Below are 26,068 nucleotides of genomic sequence, written 5' to 3' on the forward strand. Positions count from 1 at the left end.
CGAGGCAGCTCTCTGGGCGGGATTCCCAGAGAAGCAGCTCTCTCTCTCTCTTCGCGGGATCTCGCAGCGAAACAGCCGGGGCACAGGGAGGCGGCGGCGGCGGAGCTCGGAGGCAACCCCGGCGCAGAGGAAGACCAGCCCCACTGCCACCAGATCTTCAGAGGAAAACTATACCCTTCTAAAGATCACCACTACAGCTGCAATTCATCAACCACTGCAAGGGGAGCAATCACCCAGCAGGACTGCTACTGGCACCCCGAATCCTCAGGTTCTGGACTTTTTCACTGGTTTTGTTTGTACCGATTGCATTTGCCTTTTTAAATTGTTGTCTAGTTTTCTCCTAGTAAAGAATTGTTACTCCCATTCCCATATCTTTGCCTGAGAGCCTTTTGATTTAAAACTCCTAGTAATTCGGAGGGAGGGGGTTTACCTTCTCCATTGCACAGGAGGCTTTAGCCCTCCTTCGCAGATTCCTGTCTTGTCGAACCTAGACACCATCCTAAAACTGTGGCTACTGTGGCTGCTATCCAATTTGTTTGATGGGTTAATATGGTGAGGAATTTATGGATTTTTAATTTCTTCTGGACGGTGGGCACATGGATTTGAGGCTACCACACACTAACTGTATGTGTTTGGAATGACGTTAATAATGGTACCTGCTGTGAGGAAATGACACCAAGGGAAATTTTCTCCCAACCCCTCAGCCAGCTCTTTGGGTCTACAGTGGTTGGTGTTGCTGATATGCCTGTTAAGCCTATTCTATTTAGCATTCAGAGGTAATGGAAGATTGACTTGGATAACTATCATAGCAGGGCGTCCCCGGAGTGGTAATAATTAGCATTGACTCCATGATTCCAGAAGGCTGATCAATCACTTTATTATATTATACTATACTACACTACTAAGAAACACTCATCACTCTTGCAGACAGACCGATACAGACAGACCAGATTGGTTAATTGAAATCCAAATACTGTCACCATTGGCCAATTCAGAAATCACCCTTTGGTAAACAAATCTCCATAATACATTCCACATGCGCGCAACAACAGGTGCAGCAAGTGAAGATAAGAATTGTTTCTCATTCTTTTCTCTGAGCTTTCTCATAGCTTCTCACAGCTTCCCAGGAAACTCCTGGGAGAGCTCTCTCTCTCTGTTCAGAGGATATGTGATTACCATAGGTCAGTTGTGACAATTCAGGTCCAAGGACACCAAGGTGACACTGCAGAACCTAATGGAACCAAGGGCCCATTGTGACACTGTGCTGCCTCATGGAATCAAGGAGATTATTGTGGAACTCAGAGACCCCAAGGAACCAAGGGTCCATTATGACCTTGTGCAGCCCACAATGTCACAAAGGAGCCGTTGTGACACAGTGAGGGCACACGGAGCCAAGGGGCCATTGTGACAATCAGGGCTTTGTGGAACCACGAAGCCACTGTGACAGTGCAAGGGCTCATGGAAGCACAGGGCCATTGTGACACTGCAAAAGAAAGGGAAACATTGTGACACTCCAGGGCCTCATGGAACCAAGGAGACTATTGTGACACTGTGGGGTCCCAAGCAACCAAGGGAACATGTAACAGGTCTGGCTGGCTGGGCCTTCGGAGGAACAACCGGACAGGTCCAAGAGACTTTGGCATGTCCAGGGCTTCTTCTCATCTGCCCCTGAAGCACTGGGGCTCTGGGCTTTCCTTCCTATGGGAGAGAACTGTCCTTCTCCTCCAGGGACCCAGGGCCAAAATTGGGATTCCTTCTCCAAATTTCCTTGTATGCAAAGATTGTTCTCAGATGAAATCTGTCAGGAGAGACAGCTCTGGCTGCTTTGGCCACCCGGGGCCACCTCTCATCTGCCTTTCAAACACTGGGACCATGTGCTTTTCTTTCCTATGAGAAAAAAAATCCATCTCAACTAGGCGCACATGGCCAAAACTGGGACTCTGGCTCCAGAATTCCCTATATCCAAGGATAGCTCCCAGATAAAAGCTGCCAGGTGCTGGGGGCCACGCCTGGGCTATGGGACAAGTTTATAATAAACTATGAAGAGCAACCTACCCTTGACCCTGAGATGCTGAACATGAAGAAAGGAAGCTGGCTATATGTTGAGATAAAGGCAGGATGCATAAAACCCAAAGAATGCTTAGCAATGCTAAATTAATGCACTAATTAGAAGTTAGTTAAAGCCGCATGCATGCCTCATGCACAAAGCGGGCCATCCAATCATATTATGCATGATCACGGCATGATCGCATGTAAGGAAGTAAAAAACTGTATAAATAAACGTATGTAACAGCTAATAAACGGAGCTTGCTTGGGAATCTACATTGTGTCGGTGTGTGCTCCCTTCACCTGGCCGCGGCATTCTGGTGAGCCCGACGTGATCCAGGATGGACAAGCAGACGAGAGAAGGTGAAAATCCCGGCTGCTCGAGAGAAGCAGGAGACTTAAGAAGAAGACATGGCCACGGCTGACCGGTGAGTCAGGCAGACTGCGGTCTGGACGGGATGGGTTCCGCTGCATCAGCGATTGAAAAAGCTACTGTGGATGGACTATTAAGTCTTAGTAAGAAAACAGGGCATTCCATCCCTCGGCAGGAGCTGACAGAATTTTTACTTTGGTGTAGGCGAAGGGGGTTGCTCACGACTACTGGACAATTATTTTCCCAAGAACAATGGGCAAAAATTGGGGAGGAGCTATGGGAGAGTGTGCAGACAGGCTCTAAGGGAAGTAAACAGCTGGCCCAGACTTATCGTGCAGTACGGCTCATGATTGACCAAGTACATGCAGACGCAGAAATTGCTGCTGCACTACAAGACGCACTATCCAAAGCGTCTAAAGGCCAGAATGACGAGGAAGAGAACTTGACCGAGTGGGGCCCCTTCCATGAGCCTGCACCCCCTTATGCTCCTCCCGGGAAAGTCGCTGCTCCAGTACATAAGGGAGCTTTCGATGATATTATCATCCCCTGGGACCCTGCTGCCGAAGCAGCTAGGAAGCCACAGACACCGACAGCACCCCCTGATCCTGAAGCTATGGAAACACAGCCAGAAAACATACCCCTGCCAGAAGAGCCCGATGAAATGCAGGATAGCAGGACCCCTGAGCATGTTAACCCTTACAAAGACTTAGTGGAAGAGCTGAGAAAACAGCGACAACAAATGACAGACTTAATAACTGCTGTAAAGGACAATGATGCACAAGGAAGCAAAGGCAGGCGAGGGCAGTTGTATAACAAAGCTCTGGATACCGTAAAAGCAGGAATTTTAAACATTGAAGACCAAATAACGGAGTTAGAAAAGAGGAAATGGGGCGTCAGGAAAGGGATAATTAGAGCGATACAACAAAGAGAGTTATCTATATCAGAGGGACACAAGGAATTGAAGCGCTTATTAGGAGCAAGCGAGGGCTTAACGGAAAGAGAAAAACAAGAACTGGAGGAGGAATTAGAAGCAGGAATGTTGAGAGAGGAAAGGGGGAAGGGGTATGATGATAATGGGTTTAAGAGATTAAGTGGTGTAAACAAAAAGCTGCCAGGAAGAGATCTTAGACAGACCCCAGAACCACCAAGGGATCCGACCTTTGATCCACAGCGTCGCTGGAAGGGGTTTATTACTCAGGGAAATTTAAGTGGAGAAGTGGTCTTTGAACCGATAATATCAGCTCTGGTACAGGCTACAGCAGATGGGCCAGAATGGGCTCCCTTAGAGTGGGGTTTAGTATCCAAGATGCAACAGAATATTATGGCATTTGGGCTACATAATTCGGCAGTACGAAGGCAGATGACTGCATTCATGAAATACCAAGAACTCGTCCCCGCTGATATCCAGATGCTTATGGAAACTCTGATAGGACCGACAGCTTATACCTTATTCTTGGTAAAATGTCAGGAACGGCTGGAAGCCAAGCAATTAGAGAATTTACAACTTCCTAATGGGGACCCCCTTAAACTTGCAACCCTCAGTATGCTGATGGGAAGTGGTGAATATAGGGATCCACAGAGACAAGCCGCTCTTCCACCCAGGGTGCTTTCACAAAGCAAGGCTGCTGCCTTGGAGGCTTTCCATGCTTTGCCGCAAATGGGCAAGCCTAGCCCCCCCTACTTGCAGATACGGCAAGGGGAAAATGAACCATTTTTAACATTTGTGGATCGTATAAGAGAATCAATTGATAATACCCCCGACTTATCCCAAGACATTAAAATGACATTAGTTAAGGAAGTGGCCACACAAAACGCAAACCGAACCTGTAAAAAATTAATAGCAACCCTTCCCCAAGGTGCAACCATAGTACAAATGGTGGACATCTGTTCAAAGGCACCCTGGGAGGAAGAAAAGCAAAAGGCCAATATCCATGCCGTAGCGCTGGCCACGGCATTAAAGCAAGGAGGGCTAGGAAAAGGTGATAAGGGACAGGGCGCATGCTATCTGTGCGGGAAAATGGGGCACCTAAAGAAATCATGCCCCAACAAAGGGAGAGGGAATGTGCGAAGTGGGGTGTTCACGGGTACCTGTAATCGTTGTGATAAGTTTGGCCATAGATCTGCTGAGTGTCGATCACGCTTTAAGAAGGATGGAACCCCCCTTCCGGGAAACCCCCAGAGACGCGGGTTGGGCGCGGCTCCGAAATACCCAACTGGAACAAGACAAGTCGCGGCTGCCTCCATGAACCCGCCGCCGCCACAACTGGAAGCGCAGGAGTCGATCTGGCCGTGGCAAGAACCGTAACTATTACCACGAGTGGGGTGACTGTGGTAGATTCCACAGCCTCTGGACCATTGGGGGGGATTGAGTGCTTTATGGATTGGCCGTTCATCAGCAAGCAAGCAGGGAATATTTGTACTGCCTGGATTAATTGATGCAGACTATGAAGGAGTTATAAAGATAATGCTTAAGATCTTTGCACCGCCTATTACAATTAACTAAGGAAGTAGGATAGCACAACTTATTCCTTTCCGTTCTCAAGTACCAGTGGCAAAAACAGAAAAAAGGGGAACAGGAGCCTTTGGGAGTACGGGAAATACAGCCGGCCCGCTAGTTATGTTTACCACAACTATACAAAAAGATAGGCCCTTGCGAAAGGTATTGATAATAAGAGGGGAGGAAAAATTACAAAACAAAGAAGTAGAAATTATGCTTGACACTGGCTCAGATGTCACGATTGTTCCCCTAGCAGCTTGGCCTGAACATTGGCCTTTACAAACTACTGCTACCGTGGTTAGTGGAATAGGTGGTGAATCACAGACCTTACAAAGTGTACAACATGTTAAAATACTGGATGTACAAGAGCAGAGACAGGCATGGGTACGCCCTTATGTTATGCATACACCTCTCTGGATTTTAGGAAGAGATGCTATGGCTCAATGGGGCATGACATTACAAACACAGGATTTTTAGCAGCGGCCACTGAGGAGCAGAGGTTGCCAGTGGCAAAGATCCAATGGGAGTCAGATACTCCGGTTTGGATACCTCAGTGGCCGCTGCCTGAAGAAAAGCTGCAACCTCTGAAAGAATTGGTTGAGGAACAATTAAAACTTGGGCATATCAAACCATCATTTAGTGAATGGAATACCCCTGTGTTTGTAATAAAGAAAAAATCAGGAAAGTGGAGATTATTACATGACCTAAGAGCAGTCAACGCAGTAATGAAACCTATGGGGGCATTACAACCAGGTTTGCCTTCCCCAGTAGCCTTACCCCAGGACTGGTATTTGTTAATAGTGGATTTAAAAGATTGCTTCTTTTCTATTCCTTTACACCCACTGGACATGGAGCGATTTGCTTTCAGCGTACCCCAGAAAAATACCTCTCGCCCAGCATTACGATATGAATGGACGGTCCTGCCACAAGGCATGCGTAACTCACCTACAATCTGCCAATGGTATGTCAACTTAGCCATCCAAGAGTGGATAAAACACCACCCTCAGGTAATAGTGTATCATTATATGGATGATATCTTGATAGCTAGTCAGGAAGGTATAACTCAGGAGATGGAGAAGGCATTAATCGAGGCATTATCAAAATATGGCCTACACATCGCTCCTGAAAAGGTACAAAGAGGTAGCCCATGGTTGTATTTAGGAATGATGGTAACTGAGACGCGGATACGACCAGGGAAACTCAAGATAAATAACAATGTCAATTCTGTAAATGATTTGCAAAAATTGGTGGGGGATATACAATGGATCCGTACTTGGTGTGGAGTGACCAATGAAGACTTAGCTCCCTTATTCGAATTATTGAAGGATACAACAAATCCTGCAGAGCCTCGAACTTTAACACCTGGTGCACAAAGGGCCCTACACGATATTGAACAAAAAGTGTCGCAACAACAGGTGTATTGATATGAACCTAATTACCCTGTGATTGTTATTGTTTACAGCCCTGAACATAGTCGCTCTGCGATCATTGCTCAAGAGGTAGACAAAAAGTTATGTGTTTTAGAGTGGGTATTTCCACCCTATCAATTGGCTGCTTCAGTAACTGCCCCACAGGAATACATTGGGGTCCTATTGTTAAAAGCGAAGGACCGAGTACGATTGGTATTCGGAATAGACCCTGCATTATACATTTTGTTTTGGAAAACATCGGAGCTGATTCAAGAGTGGTCACTCTCATCCATGACTTTTGCCTTGTCTGTAAATGGAATCCAAATCTCTGTCCATTACCCTTCTCATCCCCTTTTTAAAACCACGGCCATTATTGCCAGAGCCCCTATATTGAAAGAAAAACCAATTAATGAGGCACTTACTGTTTTCACAGATGCTAGTGGGAGAACTGGAAAGTATGGATTCGCATGGAAGCTTAAAGGAAGGTGGGAAACAAAAATTTGGACTGATGCAGGGCAATCTGTTCAGGTTTTGGAATTAAAAGCTATTGTTATGGCTTTAACGCAATTCTTGCATCAACCACTGAATTTGATTTCAGATTCACAGTATGCCATTGGTTTATTAAAACGAATTGGCCATGCAAAATTGGGGAAAATAGGCATGCCAGAAATATCAGAATTAATAATTCAAATGAAAGGATTGATAGAGGAAAGGAGCCATTGTATCTGGTGCACTCACATGCAAAGCCATACTAATATCCCAGGATTCTTTACAGAAGGCAATGCAATTATCGATAATGCTGTAGCAGGGCCAATAACCTTAAAGGGCTTTGAGGCGGCACGACACGCTCATGAGTTTTTTCACCAGTCGTCGCGTGGCCTGCAGAAAGACTATGAAATCTCCAGGTCACAAGCACGAAATATTGTGGCCTCTTGCCCAGATTTTGCGCGAGTTGTTCCCTTACAGTCTCAAGGAGTTAACCCTCGTGGCATCGAACCTGGGACAATTTGGCAGACAGATGTTACTGAGTATCCACCTTTTGGCCGACTGAAGTATATACATGTATCTGTGGACACTTACAGCCACGCTGTATGGGCAACCGCAATGACAACGACAGCTTTTCGCGCGGTAAAGGTACACTGGCTACAAGCTTTTGCTGTTCTAGGTGTTCCTCGTGAAATAAAAACTGATAATGGGCCCGCCTACGTGGGGAGGTATAGTGAAGAATTTTTGAAGCAATGGAACATTAAGCATGTTACCGGTGTGCCCTACAATAGCACGGGACAAGGCATCGTGGAGCGGCGTCATCAAGACATTAAATGGTTACTCCAAGCTTTGAAAAAAGAGGGGGAGGTCTTCCTTACCCCACACAAGTTGGTTGCTAAAGCATGTTTTGTGCTAAACTGGAAAAATCCTATTTTTATTAATGAAAAGGACACAGAACTCCCTATAATCAGACATTTTTCTAACAAACAGGCTCCTCTTGGGGCGCCGGTACAGGTATGGGACCCCAAAACTGGCAAATGGGATCAGCAAATATTTACCTTGTTGACTTGGGGGCGGGGATATGCTTGTATTTCCACAGGAACGGAAGACAGGCCTCGATGGGTACCTGCGAAGTGGGTTCGCCCCTATCTAGAAACTAGCCACAAAGACTTGGAGGAACAGCATCCCAAACCAAAGACTGTGGACCATGACATTATGATGCATGGCTCAAGAACGGCGACACCTGAGCCAGCTAAGTGAACACGACCTCATTAGAGTAGAAAAGAAGCTGTTAATCACCTTACAACCAATACTCAATGAACTTAAAGGAGAGATATGTTATGGCCTTGATCGGGAGATCGATCACTGTCAATCTTTGAGCAGTTTGTTAAACTTACTTACAATGCTTCAAAACCTTAGCTCTAAGGGGCCAAAAAGCTTAGCTTGCCTTAATTGTCTGAATCGTAATTGTGCTGCTTGGGTGCTTTTGTATTGCGGGGGGTGCTTACAAATCAAATGGGTTCATCAAACGACACTAGTTGCACTATGGTGCAATAGATGCTCATTTAAGTGGCGGGGAGAATCTTGGATGACAGATCTTCGCGCCTGCACTGGTTTACCAACCCTGCAAGGCTTACAGTTGTTCGAGTCTCAAGAACAAAAGATCTGTGCATATTATAGATGGAAGTATAATCAACAAGCACAGCGTGTGCTAAAGCAAGCTCGCTCTTGTATACTAAAAAGTAAGTGTGGCCGGGGCATTTCCTTGTCACGACTGGAAGAAGTACCTATTGCCCAGGGACAGAATCCTGATCAAGTGATAGCTAAGTGTAGCGGGGCGTTCAAGAAGTTAACCATAGGGGGAAGAAAAAAGCGTTAACAACTGAAAAATGGCAATGATTGCTATCTTAGCTATCGTACTCAATACAGCATTATTAATGAATACCTATGTGCCACCACAACCAAAGACCAACTTATGGGTGACCCTAGCCAACATCACGGGTCAAAATTCTATTTGCCTAGCCTTATCCTCTCCAGGGAACCCATTTTCCACCTGCTTGGTGGGGGTACCTGTAGACGTGTGGCCTTGTCCATCTGCTATTCCTACATGCAACGAGACCGACCCCTATCACACAGTAAATAATTGGGATCAGTGGGTTTCACACTTACCATTAGCCCCCGCTGAGCCACAAGAATTAGAATTACTAGGGTCCGTAAAAATGGATGCTTGTGTGATATTTAATTGGACCAGCACACAACAAAAAACAAATGGGTCCGCAGTTAATGTAAATTCTAGTCTTCCTGTTTATCAAAATGATAGCTTTTGGTGCCAGTATACAACCGCAAATAAGTCTATCTCCTCTAACACCCCATTGATGTTACCAAGGGGTATGTTTTTTATATGTGGAGATCGAGCCTGGTCAGGTATTCCATCAAAAATTAGGGGAGGGCCCTGTTCATTAGGAAGGCTAACTCTGCTGACACCCAACACATCCATGATCTTAAATATGAGCAGGCAGTATTCTCGAATTCATGCCAAACGCTTTACGCATGCATTTACTCAGGATTGCAAGTCAGAGGTTAAATTCTGGTCACCAGAAGCTATAATTGCAGCCTCCTTCTTTGCCCCTGGCACCGCTAGTGCCGGGGCACTCGCTCAGCTAAACGGATTAGGATGCTGGCTAACTTAACAAACTAATAAAACCTCCAAGGCTATTTCTGACTTATTAATTGATGTCGATTCAGTAAGGCATGCCACATTACAAAACAGAGCTGCAATTGACTTTTTATTATTAGCTCAAGGACATGGATGCGAAGAATTTGAAGGAATGTGCTGTATGAACCTTTCTGACCATTCAGTATCAAAACACAAGCAACTAAAGATGTTGAGTCAGTTAACTTCACAGCTAACCAAGGAGGATGGCTTAGGCTTAGCAGGATGGCTAAAAGGTTTAGGGATAGGTCCTTGGCTACGAAGCCTTATAATGATGCTTGCAGGACCAGTGCTTGGGATTTTGCTTTGCTTATTTTGTGGACCATGTTTATTACAATGCATTATGCAACGCTTGCAACAAATAGCAGATGCCTTAATTGAAAGAAGAGGGGGAGATGCTGGGGGCCGCGCCTGGGCTATGGGACAAGTTTATAATAAACTATGAATAGCAACCTACCCTTGACCCTGAGATGCTGAACATGAAGAAAGGAAGCTGGCTATATGTTGAGATAAAGGCAGGATGCATAAAACCCAAAGAATGCTTAGCAATGCTAAATTAATGCACCAATTAGAAGTTAGTTAAAGCCGCATGCATGCCTCGTGCACAAAGCGGGCCATCCAATCATATTATGCATGATCACGGCATGATCGCATGTAAGGAAGTAAAAAACTGTATAAATAAACGTATGTAACAGCTAATAAACGGAGCTTGCTTGGGAATCTACATCGTGTCGGTGTGTGCTCCCTTCACCTGGCCGCGGCAGCCAGGACTGACAAGTCTGGCTGGCCTTGGCTTCCTGAGGGCTGGCACTCTTGTGCCTCTGAAACATGGGGACTCTGTTCTTTCCTTCCTATGGAAAATAACTCATCTTCCTGTCCATGTGCCCACGGCCAAAATCGAGATTCCATCTCCAAAATGCCCTGTGCCCAAGGATAGCCCCTAGACAAAAGGTGCCAGGATAGACAGGTCTGGCTGGCTTGGCCTAAGAGTGGCCACCTCTCATCTTCTTCCAGAACACTTGGACTTCGCACTTCTCTTTCCTATAGGAAAAAAATCATTCATCTTGTGTTACAGAATTTCTGAGTGACAGAGAGAATGATTTATGTCTGGAGTGAGACTTGAGCTACCCAGTCAGACTAGGCCCGATAAGCGGCCTTGATGGGGCCTCGAAGCCTTTGATGCAGTGAGAATTCAGCTGTGGCACAGTCAGAAATTATGTTAAGGTAACTACAAAGTAATGAGCTATTCGAGCATGAAATAGAGTAAAGATGCAGTGTGAAAAGTCTGACCACCTTAAGGCAAAGGTAAACAATGTTAGTGTGCCAATCAGAGTGCCTTTGTAACCTGTAAACTATGTAGAAGTGTATAAAAACTGTCATCTTCTCTCGAATAAACGGAGAACATTGTGCTCCCCCGATTTAATGAGGCCCCTGGCTTTTATTCTGTCTAGGCGCCCATGACCAAAACTGGGATTCCACATCCAAAAGTCCGTACATCCAAGGATTGCTCCCAAGTGAAAGTAGCCAGGACAGAAAGGTCTGGATGTCCTTGGCCTCTTGAGAGCAGGCCTCTTGAGAGCAGGCCTCTCACCTGCTCTCCAAAAACTGGGGCTTGGTGCTTTCCTTCCTATGGAAAAGAACTGTCCTCCTTCTCAAGGGGTCCGTGGTCAAAATTGAGATTCCTCATTCCAAATTCCATATATCCAAGGATCCCTCCATGACAAAAGCTACCAGGACAGAGAGGTCTGTCTGGCTTGGCCTCCCAGGAGCCATCTCTCTCCTCTTCTGCCTTTGAAACAGTCAGGCTCAGTGCTTTCCTTCCTATGGAAAAGAACTGTCCTTTTATCTATGCAGAAATGGCCAAAATTGGGGTTCCACCTCCAAAATTCCTTATATCTGAGGGTTGTTCCCAGCCGAAATCTGCCAGTACCATCAAGTCTGGCTGTCCTTGGTCTCTCATGGCTGCCCCTGCCACACTAGGGCTCAGTTCTTTCCTTCCCATGGAGATCACTGTGACACTGTGGGGACCTCATGGAACCAAGGGGATCATTGTGGCACCACTGGAGCCCATGGAACCAAGGGGCCATGGTGACACCGTGGGGCTTCATGGACCCTGAAACCATTATGACTGTGGGGCCTGATGGAACCATGGAGACCATTTTGACCCTCCAGGGCCTCATGTCACCAAGAGGGCATTGTGACACCTCAGGGCCTCAGTGAAGCAAGGGAACATTGGGACACTGTAGGGCCCCATGAAACTGAAGGAACATGGAACAGGTCTGGCTTGCTTGGCCTCCCAGGGGCCACCTGACAGGTCTGGCTGATCTTGGAATGCCAAGGGCTGCCTCTCATCAGCTCCTGGAGCACTGGGGCTCTGTGCTTTCCTTGCCATTGAAAAAATCTGTCCTTCTCCTCCCAGCAACCATGGCCAGAATTCAGATTTCACCTCCAAATTTCCTTATATTCATGGATTTTTCCCATAGGAATATTGCCAGGACAAGTCTGTCTTGCAGTGGTTTCACAAGGCTCATCTCCCATCTGTCCCCAAAACTCTGGGGAAGGCTCTGTGCTTTCCTTCCTTTGGGAAAGAACTCTCCTGCTTCTCCAGATGCCCACAGCTAACACTGGGATTCCACTTTCAAAATTCCCTATATCCAAAGTCTGCTCCCAGTCAAAATCTGCCATTCCTGATAAGTCTGTCTGGCCTTGGCCTAGTGAGGCTCTTACCTGCCCTCCAAACACTCGGGCTCTGTGCTTTCCTTCCTATGGAAAAGAACGGTCCTTCTCCTGCAGGTAGCCATGGCCAAAATTGGGGTTCCACCTCCAACATTGCCTGTTATGACAGACTGGAGGAGATTGTTGGCTCAAAACATTTTGTGTGTTGGGGAGGAAGGGGCAGGTCCAGCCTTGCCCTGCCCTGGAAACCCAATCCCCCCAGAGCCTCTATCACAGCCCAGCAGTGTCTGCCAGTCCCTGGCACAGCACAGGCAATACTCCACAGCCACCTCTGGAGCCCCCAGTCCAGCTCCTGAGTGACCAAATGACCCCAAGTCCCACCCGGGGGAAGGGCCCAGGAAGACCAAGGCGTATTTAAGGCTGACCACAAGGCAAGCACACATTTTGACCCTACCTCCTCTTGGAATTTCTATCTGAACATGGCTGGAATCCAGGAGTTGGTAGCTGTCTGTGTGCTTCTCTGTATCTATTTTGTCTTTCTCTCTCTCTGTGTCTACTTCTTCTATTTCTGTCCCCTTGCCAAATTTGAGTAAATTAAAATAAATGGCCTATAGATTGTGAAGTTGAATGGGCCAAGTTAATATTTTAAGAAAAGTTTTCTTTTGATTGAATGTCATATTAAACCTTTTGCCAGAGTTTTTCTGATTTTCTAAAGTTGCTAGTTGTCCTAGGGTGACGTTATGGTACTTGTATCCTGTCATGGTTTGACACTGGCACAATGCCAGGACCCCCATGAAAATACAACCTATCAATTCAATGCTTTGAAATGCGTTTGAAAACAGAGCAAAGCAGGCCAAACTTAATAACAAGGGAAAAACTTTATTGCACTACTACTACTACTACTATAAAAGAAAAAAAAAGGAAGGAAAAAAACACAAAATTCAAAATGAAAACCTTTCAAAACATTCCTCCTCCCACCACCCTTCTGCAACAAAACACAGTGAGACACATTTGGACCCTTAATCCAGTCTTCACCCTTCCACATAATCAATACTGAGTTCATCAGGGGAGAGAGGAGTCTCTCTTGCACCATAGACCCCCAGGAAACACAGATGCCATCTCTTGTGTTTCCATGTCACACATGTCACTGCCCAGACACACCGGCCAGTGTGACACTCTCCTCTCCATGTCACAGTGCTCTCACCACCGTGCATGGACAGAGACTGCTTATAGGGCCCCTTTAAGGATGCTTTGCCAAGGACGAACAGGAACAACAGTCCAGTGTCTCATTTTGGGACTACAGTCCCCCCCATTTTCCCCTGGGGCCGAGGGTCCAAGATCAGAGATTGTCTTCTCTTCTCTGAAGATGGAGGGCATCATCACACCCTCCTCAGCCTTTCTCTGTTCATTCCTGAACTGGTAGTTGCTGAAGGAGTTTCTTGGCTTACCATTGCATCCCCCTAAAGTGTAGTCCCTCTTGGAAGAAGGAGTGGTTCAGTCTATGGTTAACAAGAAGAGTCTAGCCAACAGCCACTCCATCATCTCCCCCCAACCTTCTTTTCCTATCATCTGAGGTCCCAGACTGTCTCTCTTTCCTTCAAATTGAGGAGGAGTAATATTTCATAAAGACTTCATTTCACAGAAAGGGTTAAAATTCACTGACTCCCTGGACGTCTGAAATCTCGGCCCAGGACTCCGTCTCCCGTCTCCCATGCTGGGCATCTTCCCCCCCGCCCCCTCCTTCTTCTCCTCTGCCGGCAAACTTCCAGGTGTCTGCAGGCTCTCTATCTCTTTTCCCTCTAGGTTGGGGGGGGAGGGGGGGGAAACAAGGACATCTCAGATGTTGTCCTGGGTTGTAAAATAAGCTTGTATTCTATTTGCCATCTGTTGAAGGCAAACCTGTCGGACAGGTTTTGTTATCTCTCTCAGAGACAATGGTTTGCCCCGTAGAGGCAAAGGTTTGTTTATACACTATTGACTGACTCACTGCCGGGCTGGTAAATGTAACACCGTGAGGGGTCCCACCCAGAGGGGGAAGCCAAGCACTCTATTATTATATAAAGGGGTAGCTTTTAGGGAGAGAAGCGGCTCGCTCTCTCTCTCTTTGCGGGATTCCCAGAGAAGCAGCTCTCTTCGGCGGCTCTCGCAGCGAAGCAGCCGGCGCGCGCTGAGGTGACGGCGGTGGAGCTCAGAGGCAACCCCGGCGCAGAGGAAGACCGGCCCCAGTGCCACCAGATCTTCAGAGGAAAACTATACCCTTCTAAAGATCACCACTGCAGCTGCAATTCATCAGCCAGTGCAAGGGAAGCAATTGTCCCAGCAGAACTGATACTGGCACCCCGACTCCTCAGGTTCTGGACTTTTTTCACTGGTTTTGTTTGTACCAATTGCATTTGCCTTTTAAAATTGTTATTTAGTTTCTCCTAGTAAAGAATTGTTACTCCCATTCCCATATCTTTGCCTGAGAGCCTTTTAATTTAAAGATCCTGGTAATTCAGAGGGAGGGGGGTTTGCCGTTCTCCATTGCACAGGAGGCTTTGCCCTCTTTCACAGACTCCTGTCTTGTCGAACCAAGACAGATGTTCTCCACCCTTCCGTCTGCAGGAACTGGCCCAGCTCGGTTCCAGTCCCTCCACCCTTGGGCCTAACTTTGCAGGCCACATGGCTTTCCCCTCCCCGACCCAGCTCGCCCCTGGGCAGGGGAGGTTTGCACTCTCCGCTGACCGGAACCAAAGAGAGCGAGTTCTCCTGGGAGTTCTGCTTTTAACACATCTGTGTTCTCAGAGGCGTGTCCACCTTCAATTTGTAACCCGAAGTGTCAGTATCCGAACCTGACCCCTGACTGGAATGACCTCTTCCTTATGAAAAAAATACTTTTTCCGTGTCAAACTACGACATATCCCCGATCATGTGTTCTGTTTATGTTTGATATTATGTTCTGTGCTTTCAGAACCGACTCTGAAACTGAAGGTTTGTTTTGTCTTGTTATCAGCCGGCTCACCTCCCACCATGGTCTGTGTCATGATTTGACACTGGCACAATGCCAGCGCCCCCATGAAAATGCAACCTCTCAATTGAATGCTGTGAAATGCGATTAAGAAGTGAGCAAAAGCAGGCCCAAGCTTAATAACAAGGGAAAAAACTTTATTAAGCTATTACTACTATACTACTATAAAAGAAAAAAAGTAAGGGAAAAAACCACACAAAATTCAAAATTAAAACCTTCCAAAGCATTCCTCCTCCCACCACTCAACTCCAACAAACTACAATGAGACAGAATCTGGATCCCAATCAGGTTTCCACCCTCCAGACAATCGATACTCAGTCTATCGAGGGAGAGAGGAGTCCCTCCCGTGCCACAGACCCCCAAGAAACACAGTTGCCACATCCTGTTTTTCCATGTCAGTCATGGCACCGCCCAGAGAAACAGTTTGCCACAGTGACCCTCTCCTTTCCATGCACAGTGCTCTCACCACCAATGCATGGATGGACAGACTGCTTTTAGGATTTTTTCTTTCAAGGATGCCGTGCCAAGAGGGGAAAAAAACAGTTCAGTTTTTCATTTCTGGGACCACAGTCCCCCCCATTTTCCCCTGGGGCCGAGGGTCCAAGAACAGAGATCTTCTCTTCTTCTCTGAAGACAGGGGGCACCACCACAAACCTCCCTAACTTTTTTCTTTTTGCTTCACTTCTGTCTTTTCCCAGCTGAAGCATGGTCTCTTTAGCTCTCTGGCATCCTCCTAAAATACAGTCTCTCTTGGAGAAGAAAATTGGTTCAGTCTGTGGCTACCAAGAAAAAGCCTAGCCAAAAGCCACTCCATCATCTCCTCCCACCTAGAATTTCTCCTTCCAACATCCCAGGGTCCAAGCTGTTTCTCTTCCTCTCTTTCAAACCAAGGAGGAGAAAAATCTAACAAAGCTTTCATTTCTCAAGGAAGGGTTAAAAGTCCTGACTCCCATGGATGGCTCGCTGCCCAAGCTCCAGCTCCCACAGGCAACTGAGCACCTTGTGGCCCCTCCGCTCTTCTCCTTTCCCGCGGCATACTGCTGACAAAACTGCCGCTGTATCTTTCGAGAGAGAGAGTAACACTCTGGGGGCGGGGGGGGGGGGGGGGGGGAAACGGAGACATCCAAGATTTCTCCACCCTTCCATCTGCAGGGGGCCAGCCCGATTCCAGCCTGCTCCACCCTTCGGCCTACCTCAAGCTGGGCCGCATGGGTCCCCTCCCCCACCCAGCCACGGCCGGGTGGGGGAGAGTCTGCACTGCACCCTGACTGAAACCAAAGAGAGCGAGTTCTCCTAGGAATTCTGCTTTTAACCGCTCTGTGTTCTCAGAGGCGTGTCCACCTTCAATTGGTCAATATCCAAACTGACCTCTTTGTTCCGGGAAAAATACTTTTTCCGTGTCAAACCACGACAGTCTATTGTCTAGAAGAGGCTAGTGCTGGCTGGCTTGGTTTGCTTGGCTTATTTGCTTTTGCTTGCTTGCTTTACTTGCTTGCTCTTGCTCCTTCTTCTGCTTTTGCTTTTGCTTGTAAATTAGTTTAGCTAAGGTGTCCAATTTTTTTTTTCCATGGACTGTTTTTTTTTCCCTTTCCCTTTCCTGAATATCATTCCAACCTGCTCTAGACTGGGACCTGGGAAACACCGAGAAACACTGAGAGCCTGCGCTTTGTGATCTGCAGCTGCCATCCCCAGTGCCAGAGACCAATCCCCAGTGACCAGACCCAGGCAACCACTCCCAGGAGAGACTTTCTGGATTTGTCATCTCTTCAAAGTGGTGAAAGAGTTTTGTGGTCATCTGGTGTTGTTCATTTTCTGGTGCTGGGGAGTGTTTTGTCTGTTAAATAAAAAGGTGCTTTTCCACTTCTCTCCGAGAAAATTCTTCCTGAACCAGGTAGAGGGGAGGGGCTGTGGGGGTTTGTTTTCTGGGGGCTCCTTCCAGAGGTTTTCTCCCAAATTTGTTATAAATAGGACACCAATAAAGGCTGTTTTGTTGTTTGGAGCTCCTGAGAATCTCTTGTTGGTACTTCTCCAAGGAATCCAATTCAGAGTACACAAACAATTGTAAATCCTTCCAAATGTCTCATTGAGAGAGTTTTTTAGTGGATGGGGGTCAGGGCTTGTGTGTCCTGCTTGGCACAGCCCAGGCAGGGCTTTCACAGCCACATTCCACACTCCATTTCCCAGCTGGAGCCACTGATGCCTCTGAGTTCTGCTGCCCCAGCCTCAGGGACGCTCTCCTTGTCTGCCCATTCCCCCATGGTCTCTGGGCAGGGATGGCCTCAGTGGGGGCTGCTGACATCGTCAGCAACTTGGAGGCTGATGTTGAATTTTACTGCTCCAGAGGCTTGTTCAGCCTCCAGCTCTTCATTTCAGGAATCCAGTGCCCCAGGGCTCATTAACTTGCAGAACACCTTAACAATCCAAGGCTCTGGGAATAATTTAAGTTTTCAAATCTTTTGAGCGTGATTAGACAGATTTCAGAAGCCTATTACAAGTGAATACACTATATTAAAAAAGACCGTGAAAAAATATTTTTTGGTCCTGTTTAGTTTTTTTTCCCCTGTTAATACACTGATATGTGCAATCCTGAATTGACACTGAATCCAAGTACATCCTCATGCAGTTTGAATATATATTAAAATCAAGACCCTTTATGGCTGAAAATCAATCAGACTCTGTCCGTACTCCCACCCCACCATTTCCACCACCCAAGCCTTGGCACTCAGAACAGCCTTATGCAAATCTGAGCTCCATCCAGCCTAGGCTGCACCTACAGGTTTCAGCTTCTTGGCTTCAACTCCCACCTGCTTTCATTGGAGAAGGAGCTGCCCGAGACACAGAGGGATGTTTATTTCTTGCCAGCCAACAAAGCCAAGGGAAAGCACAGCTCCATCAAATGCAAAAGCCATTCCTCTGCTGGCTATTAAATCCACTTTGCACAGCAGACAGTCTCAGAGCAATGGAAAACACCTTCTGTGCCCAGCACAGAGCCCAAGGTCCCCCCAAGCCCTCCCTGCCCTGATTCTGCCCAGATTTGCTCTTTGCACACACAAGACACACACTGAAGTCAGGAGCTCCCTCCTACCCAGAGGGAGGAAAAGAGGGAAAGTGGATGAAGAGCTCTCCTGTGCAGAGCCAAGGTCCAAGTGCCCCTGCAGTGGGAACCACAACTCATCAGGTTTGTGTCCTTTGGGCTCAGGGACTGGTGACACTCAAAGGCACAGAAAGGTTTCTTGCGAACAAACACAAGTTGAACATTTGAACAGTTTAATAAACATCACAGCTCTTCCCTCAGCTCTCTGTGATGTCCCAGCAGCATCTGACATGTCCTCCATCTCCAAGGGATTTCTGTACAGGAACAGTTTTAGACAAAGACATAAGAAAAGGTAATTTTGTGATAAACACAATTAAGATATTGACTAATGTGATATTTATTTGAACTTTGGAAAGATCTGGCAACTCCCTGAAGCTCAAAGCATGAAACCAGTCAGTTGAGAGGCACTTGAATGACCAGAGAGCATCTGGAGCAGGAAATCTGAGAGCAACAGGAAGGACATAGATTCAGTTGGTCTAGTGAAGAGATGTGCTTCGACATGGCCATTTCAACAGGAGAACTGGAAATACCTGAAGGAAGAGGGAGATGATGTAAAAAACAGAATATTTGTGACTCAAGTAGACGGGAAGATCAGTATTTCTTCTCCTGCCATCAGTACTCTTCCAGGAGATTCCTCTTCCTGAGGGGAAAACTGCCATTTCTTAAAAGTAGTGAAGTGACCCAGATAACAAAAATGTCATTGTATAATATGAAATGTAAAAGTACTAACACCTGTGCCCCATTCTGGGCAGACACCAGCTGTGTGCCCATGAACAGGCAGTGCTACTTGTGCCCTGAGGTGTTGAGCTGGGATTGAATCTCTCAGAGAGGAGCTGAGGGAGAACAGAGCACGTTGCAAGCTGCAGGTCCCTGCCAGCCCCGTAGGGCTCCTGTCCCATCAAAATCTGCTCTGCTCCAGTCTGAAACATGGCCCAGAATGGTGCCGGGATCATCAGAGAGCTGAGGTGTTGTCCTGGTTTGTAAGATAAGCTTGTATTCTATTTGCCATCTGTTGGAGGTTGGGCAGGTTTGTTATCTCTTCCAAGAACAATGGTTTACTCCGTAGAGGTAATCGTTTGTTAATGGGCCATTGACTGATTCACTGCAGGCCTGGTAATGTTACACCATCCCATTGTTAGATGCTCCACCCAGAGGGGGAAGCCAAGCAATCTTTTATTGTATAAAGTGGTATCTTTTGGGAGACAGAGCACCTCTCTCTTTGCGGGATTCCCAGAGAAGCAGCTCCTTCAACGGGACTCCCAGAGAAGCGGCCGGAGCGCAGTGAGGCGGCGGCGGCGGAGCTCGGAGGCGGCCCCGGCACAGAGGAAGACCGGCCCCACTGCCACCAGATCTTCAGAGAAAACTATACCCTTCTAAAGATCACCACTTCAGCTGCAATTCATCAGCCACTGCAAGAGGAGCAGCTATTATTTCAACTGGACTGCTACCAACACCCCGACTCCTCAGGGTGTCAGGTTGTGGACTTTATCACTAGTTTTGTTTGTACCAATTGCATTTGCCTTTTAAAATTGTTATTTAGTTTCTCCTAGTAAAGAATTGTTACTCCCATTCCCATATCTTTGCCTGAGAGCCTTTTAATTTAAAAATCCTGGTAATTCAGAGGGAGGGGGTTTACCTTCTCCATTGCACAGGAGGCTTTTGCCCTCCTTCACAGACTCTTGTCTTGTCAAACCAAGACAGGTGTGTGCTGGAATTTAATGGCCTCCCCATTGTGCAGCAGCCCTGCATTTTCCTCCTCCAGCCTTGGTCTCCAGCACAGCCATGGAGGCTCTTTGAGCTCCTGACTGTTCCTGCAGCCACCAAGGGCAGCTGAACTCTGCCTTTGGCACAGTCAGCCCTGGCCAGTGCAGGCCATGCTCAGCAGTTCTTTGTCTATGCCTGGCCTTGCTGCCAGCCCTGGCAGCGGCTGCGTGGCCCCTTTGTGGCCCTGTGCTGGCCCAGCCATGGTGCCATAGCCCCTGTGCAGGCCCAGCCCAAGACAGGAGCATTGTGGCTGGGAATGGCCCCTGTGCCGTGGGGCCCTGGGCAGTCTTGGGGCTCTGTGCCCCATGGCCTCTCTGCTGGGCAGCTTCTGGCAGTTCCTGCAGAGCCCGTGGCACCTGTGGGCCTGCACAGACAGCCCTGCCCCATGGTCTGCCGACCTCTGGGCCAGCAGAGAGGCCGGCCAGGGCTGGCCATGGCCGGGAACAGGCCCTGAGCCTTGCAGGAGGATGGTGCTGGGCCACAGCAAAACTCAGCCCAGGGAAAATCTGGGCTCAGCAGCCAGGGCTGCCAAGGGCTGGGTACAGAAGCTGGTGGTGACAAATGTCCTGGGCCTCCTCTTTGCTCTGTCCATGCCGCCAAGGGCACAGAGCAGACTCCTTGCTTGGGCACTTACCTGTTTTCAATGCCTTGCCTAGGCGCTGGCCCTGCCCCACAAGGCCTGGGTTGAGTCCTGTCCCTGCACGCTCAGCCAGGCTGAGATGAACACTGATGGTTTCTGTGCCAGCCTCTCCCAGCCCAGCCCAGCTCCCTGCAAGCTCTCCCAGCTGCCCTGAGCTCTGGGGAGCACCAAGAGCCTCTCCTCAGCACAGTCCAGTTGGGTCTGGCCCCACAGCTCTGCTCAGGCCAGGCTGCTCTGAGCACTGGCCCCACGGCCTCAGCCCCTGCCAAGGGCACAGCAGCAGCTGCAGCTCAGCCAGGACTCAGCCCCAGCCATGGGGGAAGGGGCTTGGCCAAGGCAAAAGGAGGCTCCTTGGGTTCCCTGCTCACCTCTGGCTGCGGTGCTGAAAGCTCTGCAGCCCCTCCTGCCATCCCATCTGCCCAGGCCAGCACAAGAGCCCTGGCCTTAGGGCCCTCCAGAGCTGCTCCTGCTCCAGGCTCAGGGCCCATCCCGCTGTGCCCATTTCTGTTCATTGCTGCTCTGATGGGGATGAATCCTCAGCCCCTTGGAGGTTGCTGATGAATTTTCCTACTCCAGAGGCCTCTTCTTTCTTGAGCCCTTCCCTTCAGGAATTCAGTGAGAAAAGCTGATAAAGATTTGTTTAAAGCTCCCAAACAAGAAAAGCCCCTGGGAATAAGTGAGGTTTTCAATTCTACTGTGGTTAATTAGACAGATTTCAGAAGTGCATTCAAAATGAATGTACTGTATTTAAAACTATACAGAAAGAATTGTTCTTTTCCCGTTTATGGATTGATATCAGCAATGTCCAATTGATATTGATCCTCAGCACCTCCTAATGCAGTCTGAATAGATATGAAAATCAAGACCGTTTATGGCTGACAATCAGTAACACTTTGTCCCTACCCCCTCTCCACCATTTCCCTCATCCAACCCCTGGCACTCAGAGCAACTGTGGAATGGAGTCACATCCAGGGGTGTCCCCAGGGCTCAGGATTGGGGCCAGATCAATTAAATCTCTTTATTGATGATCTGGACGAAGCCCTCGAGGGCACCCTCAGTCAGTCCCAGGTGATCCCAAGCTGGGTGGGAGTGTGGCTGTGCTGGAGGGCAGGAAGCTCTGCAGAGGGATCTGGACATGCTGGAGCCATGGGCCCAGAACAATTGGATGAGGTTCACCAAGGCCAAGGGCCAGGTCCTGCCCTGGGTTCACAACCACCCCAAATCCCTGGCCGTGCCCTGCCCCTGATCTCCACAGCTTGTCCTGTTTCTTTCATCCCTTCATTGCCAGGGACTTTCTGGGACAAGGGAGCTCTGCTCTGGCTATGGAGGGAGCTCCAAGTGCCACCACTGGAGTGGGAACCACAACACATCAGGTTTGTGTTCTTGGGAGGTCAGGAACTGGTGAGATTCAGAAGCACAGAAAGTTTCTCTTCAGGGCCAACAGACCATAGTTGAACAGGACACAATTTAATAACAATCACGTTCTTCCCTGAGCTATGTGCAATGTCTGATGAGTCCAGCATTCACAAGTGATTTCCATACTAAAATTTATTTCAGAAAATATGGTTCTGTGATAGATATAAACTGAATTAAATTGTTGTATCAGGATGCTCATCTTGGAGTTGGGGCAAAACAGCTCAAACAGTTCCTGATTTGCAAAGCTGTCAGTGGTGGATGGAGAAGAGGGTCAGGCTGATTTTGGCTTTTGTCTCCCACCAGGCCCCCCGGTGAAGATCCTGGCTCTGTGTTCTCCATCCCCTCCTGGGTGGCACTGCCAGGCTGGGTTGAGGAGTGCCTCAGCCTTCCCTGCTCCGACTGGACAAGCCCAGCTCCCTCAGCCTCTGCTCACAGCCCAAGGGCTCCAGCCCCACTGTCATGGTTTGACACTGGCACAATGCCAGAACCCCCATGAAAATACAACCCCCCAAATGATTTTCTGTGAGATACGATGAGGAACAGAGCAGTGCAGGACCAAGCTTAATAACAAAGGAGAAACTTTATTAAACTACTACTACTATAAAAGGGAAAAGAAAGAAAAAAACCCACTACATCCAAAATGAAAACCTTCTAGTACATTCCTCCTTTCCCCCCTCATTCCAACAAACCACAGTGAGACACAACTTGGACACCCCAATCAGGTTCCCACCCTTCAGATAATCAATACTCATTCATCAAGGGAGAGAGGAGTCCATCCCATGCCATAGAACCCCCAAGAAACACAGCTGCCACTGAGGGAAGATTATGCTCCTGCACGGTGGGGGTGGAGGGAGGCAGAGATCTCTGAAGCTTGCTCTTGGGGAAAGAGGTTTATTGGGGGTGTAGGAAGGTCTGAGCCTCGTGCTATTGTAGCAAGAGGCCAGGCTTAAGAGGACGGGGGAAGGGAGAGACAAACGGTAGGAGAGGGGAAGCCCCAGGAGGGGAAGAGGGGAGGAAGTCCCAAGAGGGGAGGAGAGGGCCAAGAGGGGAGGAAGTCCAAGAGTGGGGAGAGTGTCCAAGAGGGGGAAGAGGTTCCAAGAGGGGAGGAAGTCCAAGAGCGGGAGGAGAGGGCCAAGAGGGGGAAGAGGTCCAAGGTGGGGGAGGAAGTCCAAGAATGGGAGGAGAGGGCCAAGAGGGGGAAGAGGTCCAAGGGGGGGAGGAAGTCCAAGAGACCACATGGCCCCTCGGAGCTCCCTTTTCAGGGGCTCCTAGATGGGCCGGGACAAGGCATGGGCCAATGGGGTTACAGACATTGATGTTTTAGGGGCAGGTACAGAGGTGTGGGATGAGCCATACAATCTTTTGGGGGGTGGGATGGAACAGTCCATTTCACTCCAGGACTCATCCAAGGGCAGAAGTGACATCCGGCTAGCTGAGAGAACAATCATATCTATCTATCATCTGCAACATGCCACTTCTCGTGTTTCCATGTTACACATGGCACTGCATGGAGAAAAAAATTGCCACACTCTCCTTTCCATGCACAGTGCTCTCACCACTAATGCATGGACAGACTGCTCCATGGACAGACTGCTCTTAGGATTTTTCTTTTCAAGGATGCTCTGCCAAGAGGGGAAAAAACAACAGTTCAGTTTTTCATTTTTGGGACCACAGTCCCCCCCCATTTCCCCCTGGGGCCGAGGGTCCAAGAACAGGGATCTTCTTTTCTTCTCTGAAGACAGGGGGCATTGCCACAAACCCTCCTCAACTTTTCTCTGTTCCCTCCACTCCTGTCTTTTCCCAGCTGCTGAAGCAGGTCTCTTGGCTCACCACACATCCTCCTAAAATACAGTGTCTGTCTTGGAGAAGAAAATTCATTCAGTCTATGGCTAACAAGAAAAAGTCCAGCCAAAACCCACTCCATCATCTTCCCCCCACCTAGAATTTCTCCTTCTAACATCTCAGGTCCCAGACCGTCTCTTTTCTTCTCTTTCAAATCAAGGAGGAGGATAATTTCACAAAGCTTTCATTTCTCAAGGAAGGGTTAAAAGTCTCAGATTCCCCGGACACCTGGCTCTTTGCCCGGATCTCTGGCTTCCACACTGGGCACCTTCCTTTGCCCCTCCCCCCCCCCCCCGCCGGAATACTGCAGGCACTGTCGCTGTCTCTGTCTCTCTCTCCAAAGAGACTCTGGGGGGAAACACAGACATCCCAGATATACTTCCATCCTTCCATCCACAGGGGGCCAGCCTGGTTCCAGTCCCTCTACCCTTTGGCCTACCTCAGTCAGGCTGCAGGGCTTCCCCTCCCCCACCAAGCCACCTGGCTGGGGGGGGAGAGTCTTCACTCTCTGAGGGCCAGAACCCAGAAAGAACCAGTTCCCCTGGGAATTCTGCTTTTAACCCCTCTGTGTTCTCAGAGGCATGTCCAACCTTCAATTGGGCAGCCCAAGTGTCAATATCCAACCCCAATCACTGACTGACTTGACCCTCTTCCTTCCAAGAAAATTCCCTTCCGTGTCAAACCACGACACCCATCTTGGAAGCCCTTCCCTAACCCTGCTCCAGCTGCCAGACATCTTTCCTGCCCTGGGGAACCCAAACCAGGCCACAGGGATAATCCACGTCCTTGATGTCCTGGTCACACAGCCCTGTCCCCTTTTCCCCGTGTCAGGCTCTGGGGTGGATCCTGTGGAACATTATTTGGTAGAGGCTGTGGCTCCAGGTGGACTGGGGGGATACTAGGGGACAGGGACCCTGCTGGGCATGAACAGCATTGGAGAGTGGCCACTCTATAGACTGGATGGGGGGTTGAAATGGCCAGCAAATGGTACTTTAGACTATGAGACTCTATTACAGTTAATGCTTTTCCTTAGGCGTGAACAGAAGTGGCAAGAGGTAACTTATGCTGATATGTTTTTCAGTCTTTGAAATTACCCTCAGTGGCAAGGGGATTGTGGGATTAGGTCACCATCTGATCCACTGGCACTGGCTCTTGAAAAGGATAATAAAGATAACAGGGAAAAGCTCAAACGGTGTTGTAGCACCCAAGTAAAGTGTATCCAACAGAGATCTTAGAACAAGAGACAGTAGAGGCACTTTTACCACCCCCTAGAAACCAGGAAGGGAGGGGGATAGAAGAGAAGTTGGGAGAATGAGTGAAATCAGAACCATCACCAACTTCAGCCTCCCCTAACTTATCCTCTGGTTCATCTGCCCTGGGAAAAAGAGTAATTGAAGTAGGGGCTTCCCCACCAACTCCTATATCAAGGGAACCCCCGAGGCTTTATCCACCATTTCCCAGTAGTGTTAGGGAATGGGATGAATCCAAACCAAGTCCCAAGTCTTCCCCACAGGGTCCAATAGCGTCAAGGACCAGAAGGCAAACCAGAATAAACCCACCCCCACAAGCAACTAGAAAGCAAACTAAAAAAGTCATACAAGCACCCTTAAGGCAAGCTATAGCCTCTGACAGGGAGCCAAGGACAATTAAGGTCCCCTTCTACTCAATGGATTTGGAAGCTTGAGAAAAGACTGATAAGTGTTATAAAAATGACCCAATAGGGGTTGCCAAAAGGTTAAAGTTTATGGTTAAGCAGCATTTACCTGACTGGGCAGACATGCAGTTACTACTTGATACTTTAAGAGAAACAGAGAAGCAGTTAGTCTTAAAAGTATCCAAGGACTTAGCTGAAGACGCTTGCGTATCAGCACAAGAGGATATTAAAGAGGTATTTCCTCTTCAGGACCCGATGTGGGATCCCAATGAACCCGATGAATTAGCACAGCTTAAGAGATATCAAGACTTTATAGTGAAACTACTAGAACGAGCAATTCCTAAGACCATAAATTGGTCAGCGTTATATGCTGTTAAACAAAGTCCCTCTCAAACACCCTATGATTTTTTAGATCACCTACGGGACGCGATGCGGCGATATACCACCCTGG

At 48.2% G+C, this 26,068-nt stretch overlaps 1 protein-coding gene across 1 annotated transcript; it reads left to right on the forward strand.

The window, feature by feature from the left end:
- The first annotated feature begins 2,765 nt into the window (after window positions 1–2,765).
- LOC146763190 (uncharacterized) lies at window positions 2,766–4,724 on the forward strand. The gene has a single exon (XM_085571157.1). The coding sequence runs from the start codon at window positions 2,766–2,768 to the stop codon at window positions 4,722–4,724; it is 1,959 nt and encodes a 652-aa protein (XP_085427283.1).
- Window positions 4,725–26,068: the final 21,344 nt, after the last annotated feature.

This window comes from Lonchura striata, chromosome W, assembly GCF_050655825.1.
Source record: "Lonchura striata isolate lonStrDom1 chromosome W, ASM5065582v1, whole genome shotgun sequence".
In the NCBI taxonomy this organism is placed as follows: Eukaryota; Metazoa; Chordata; class Aves; order Passeriformes; family Estrildidae; genus Lonchura; species Lonchura striata.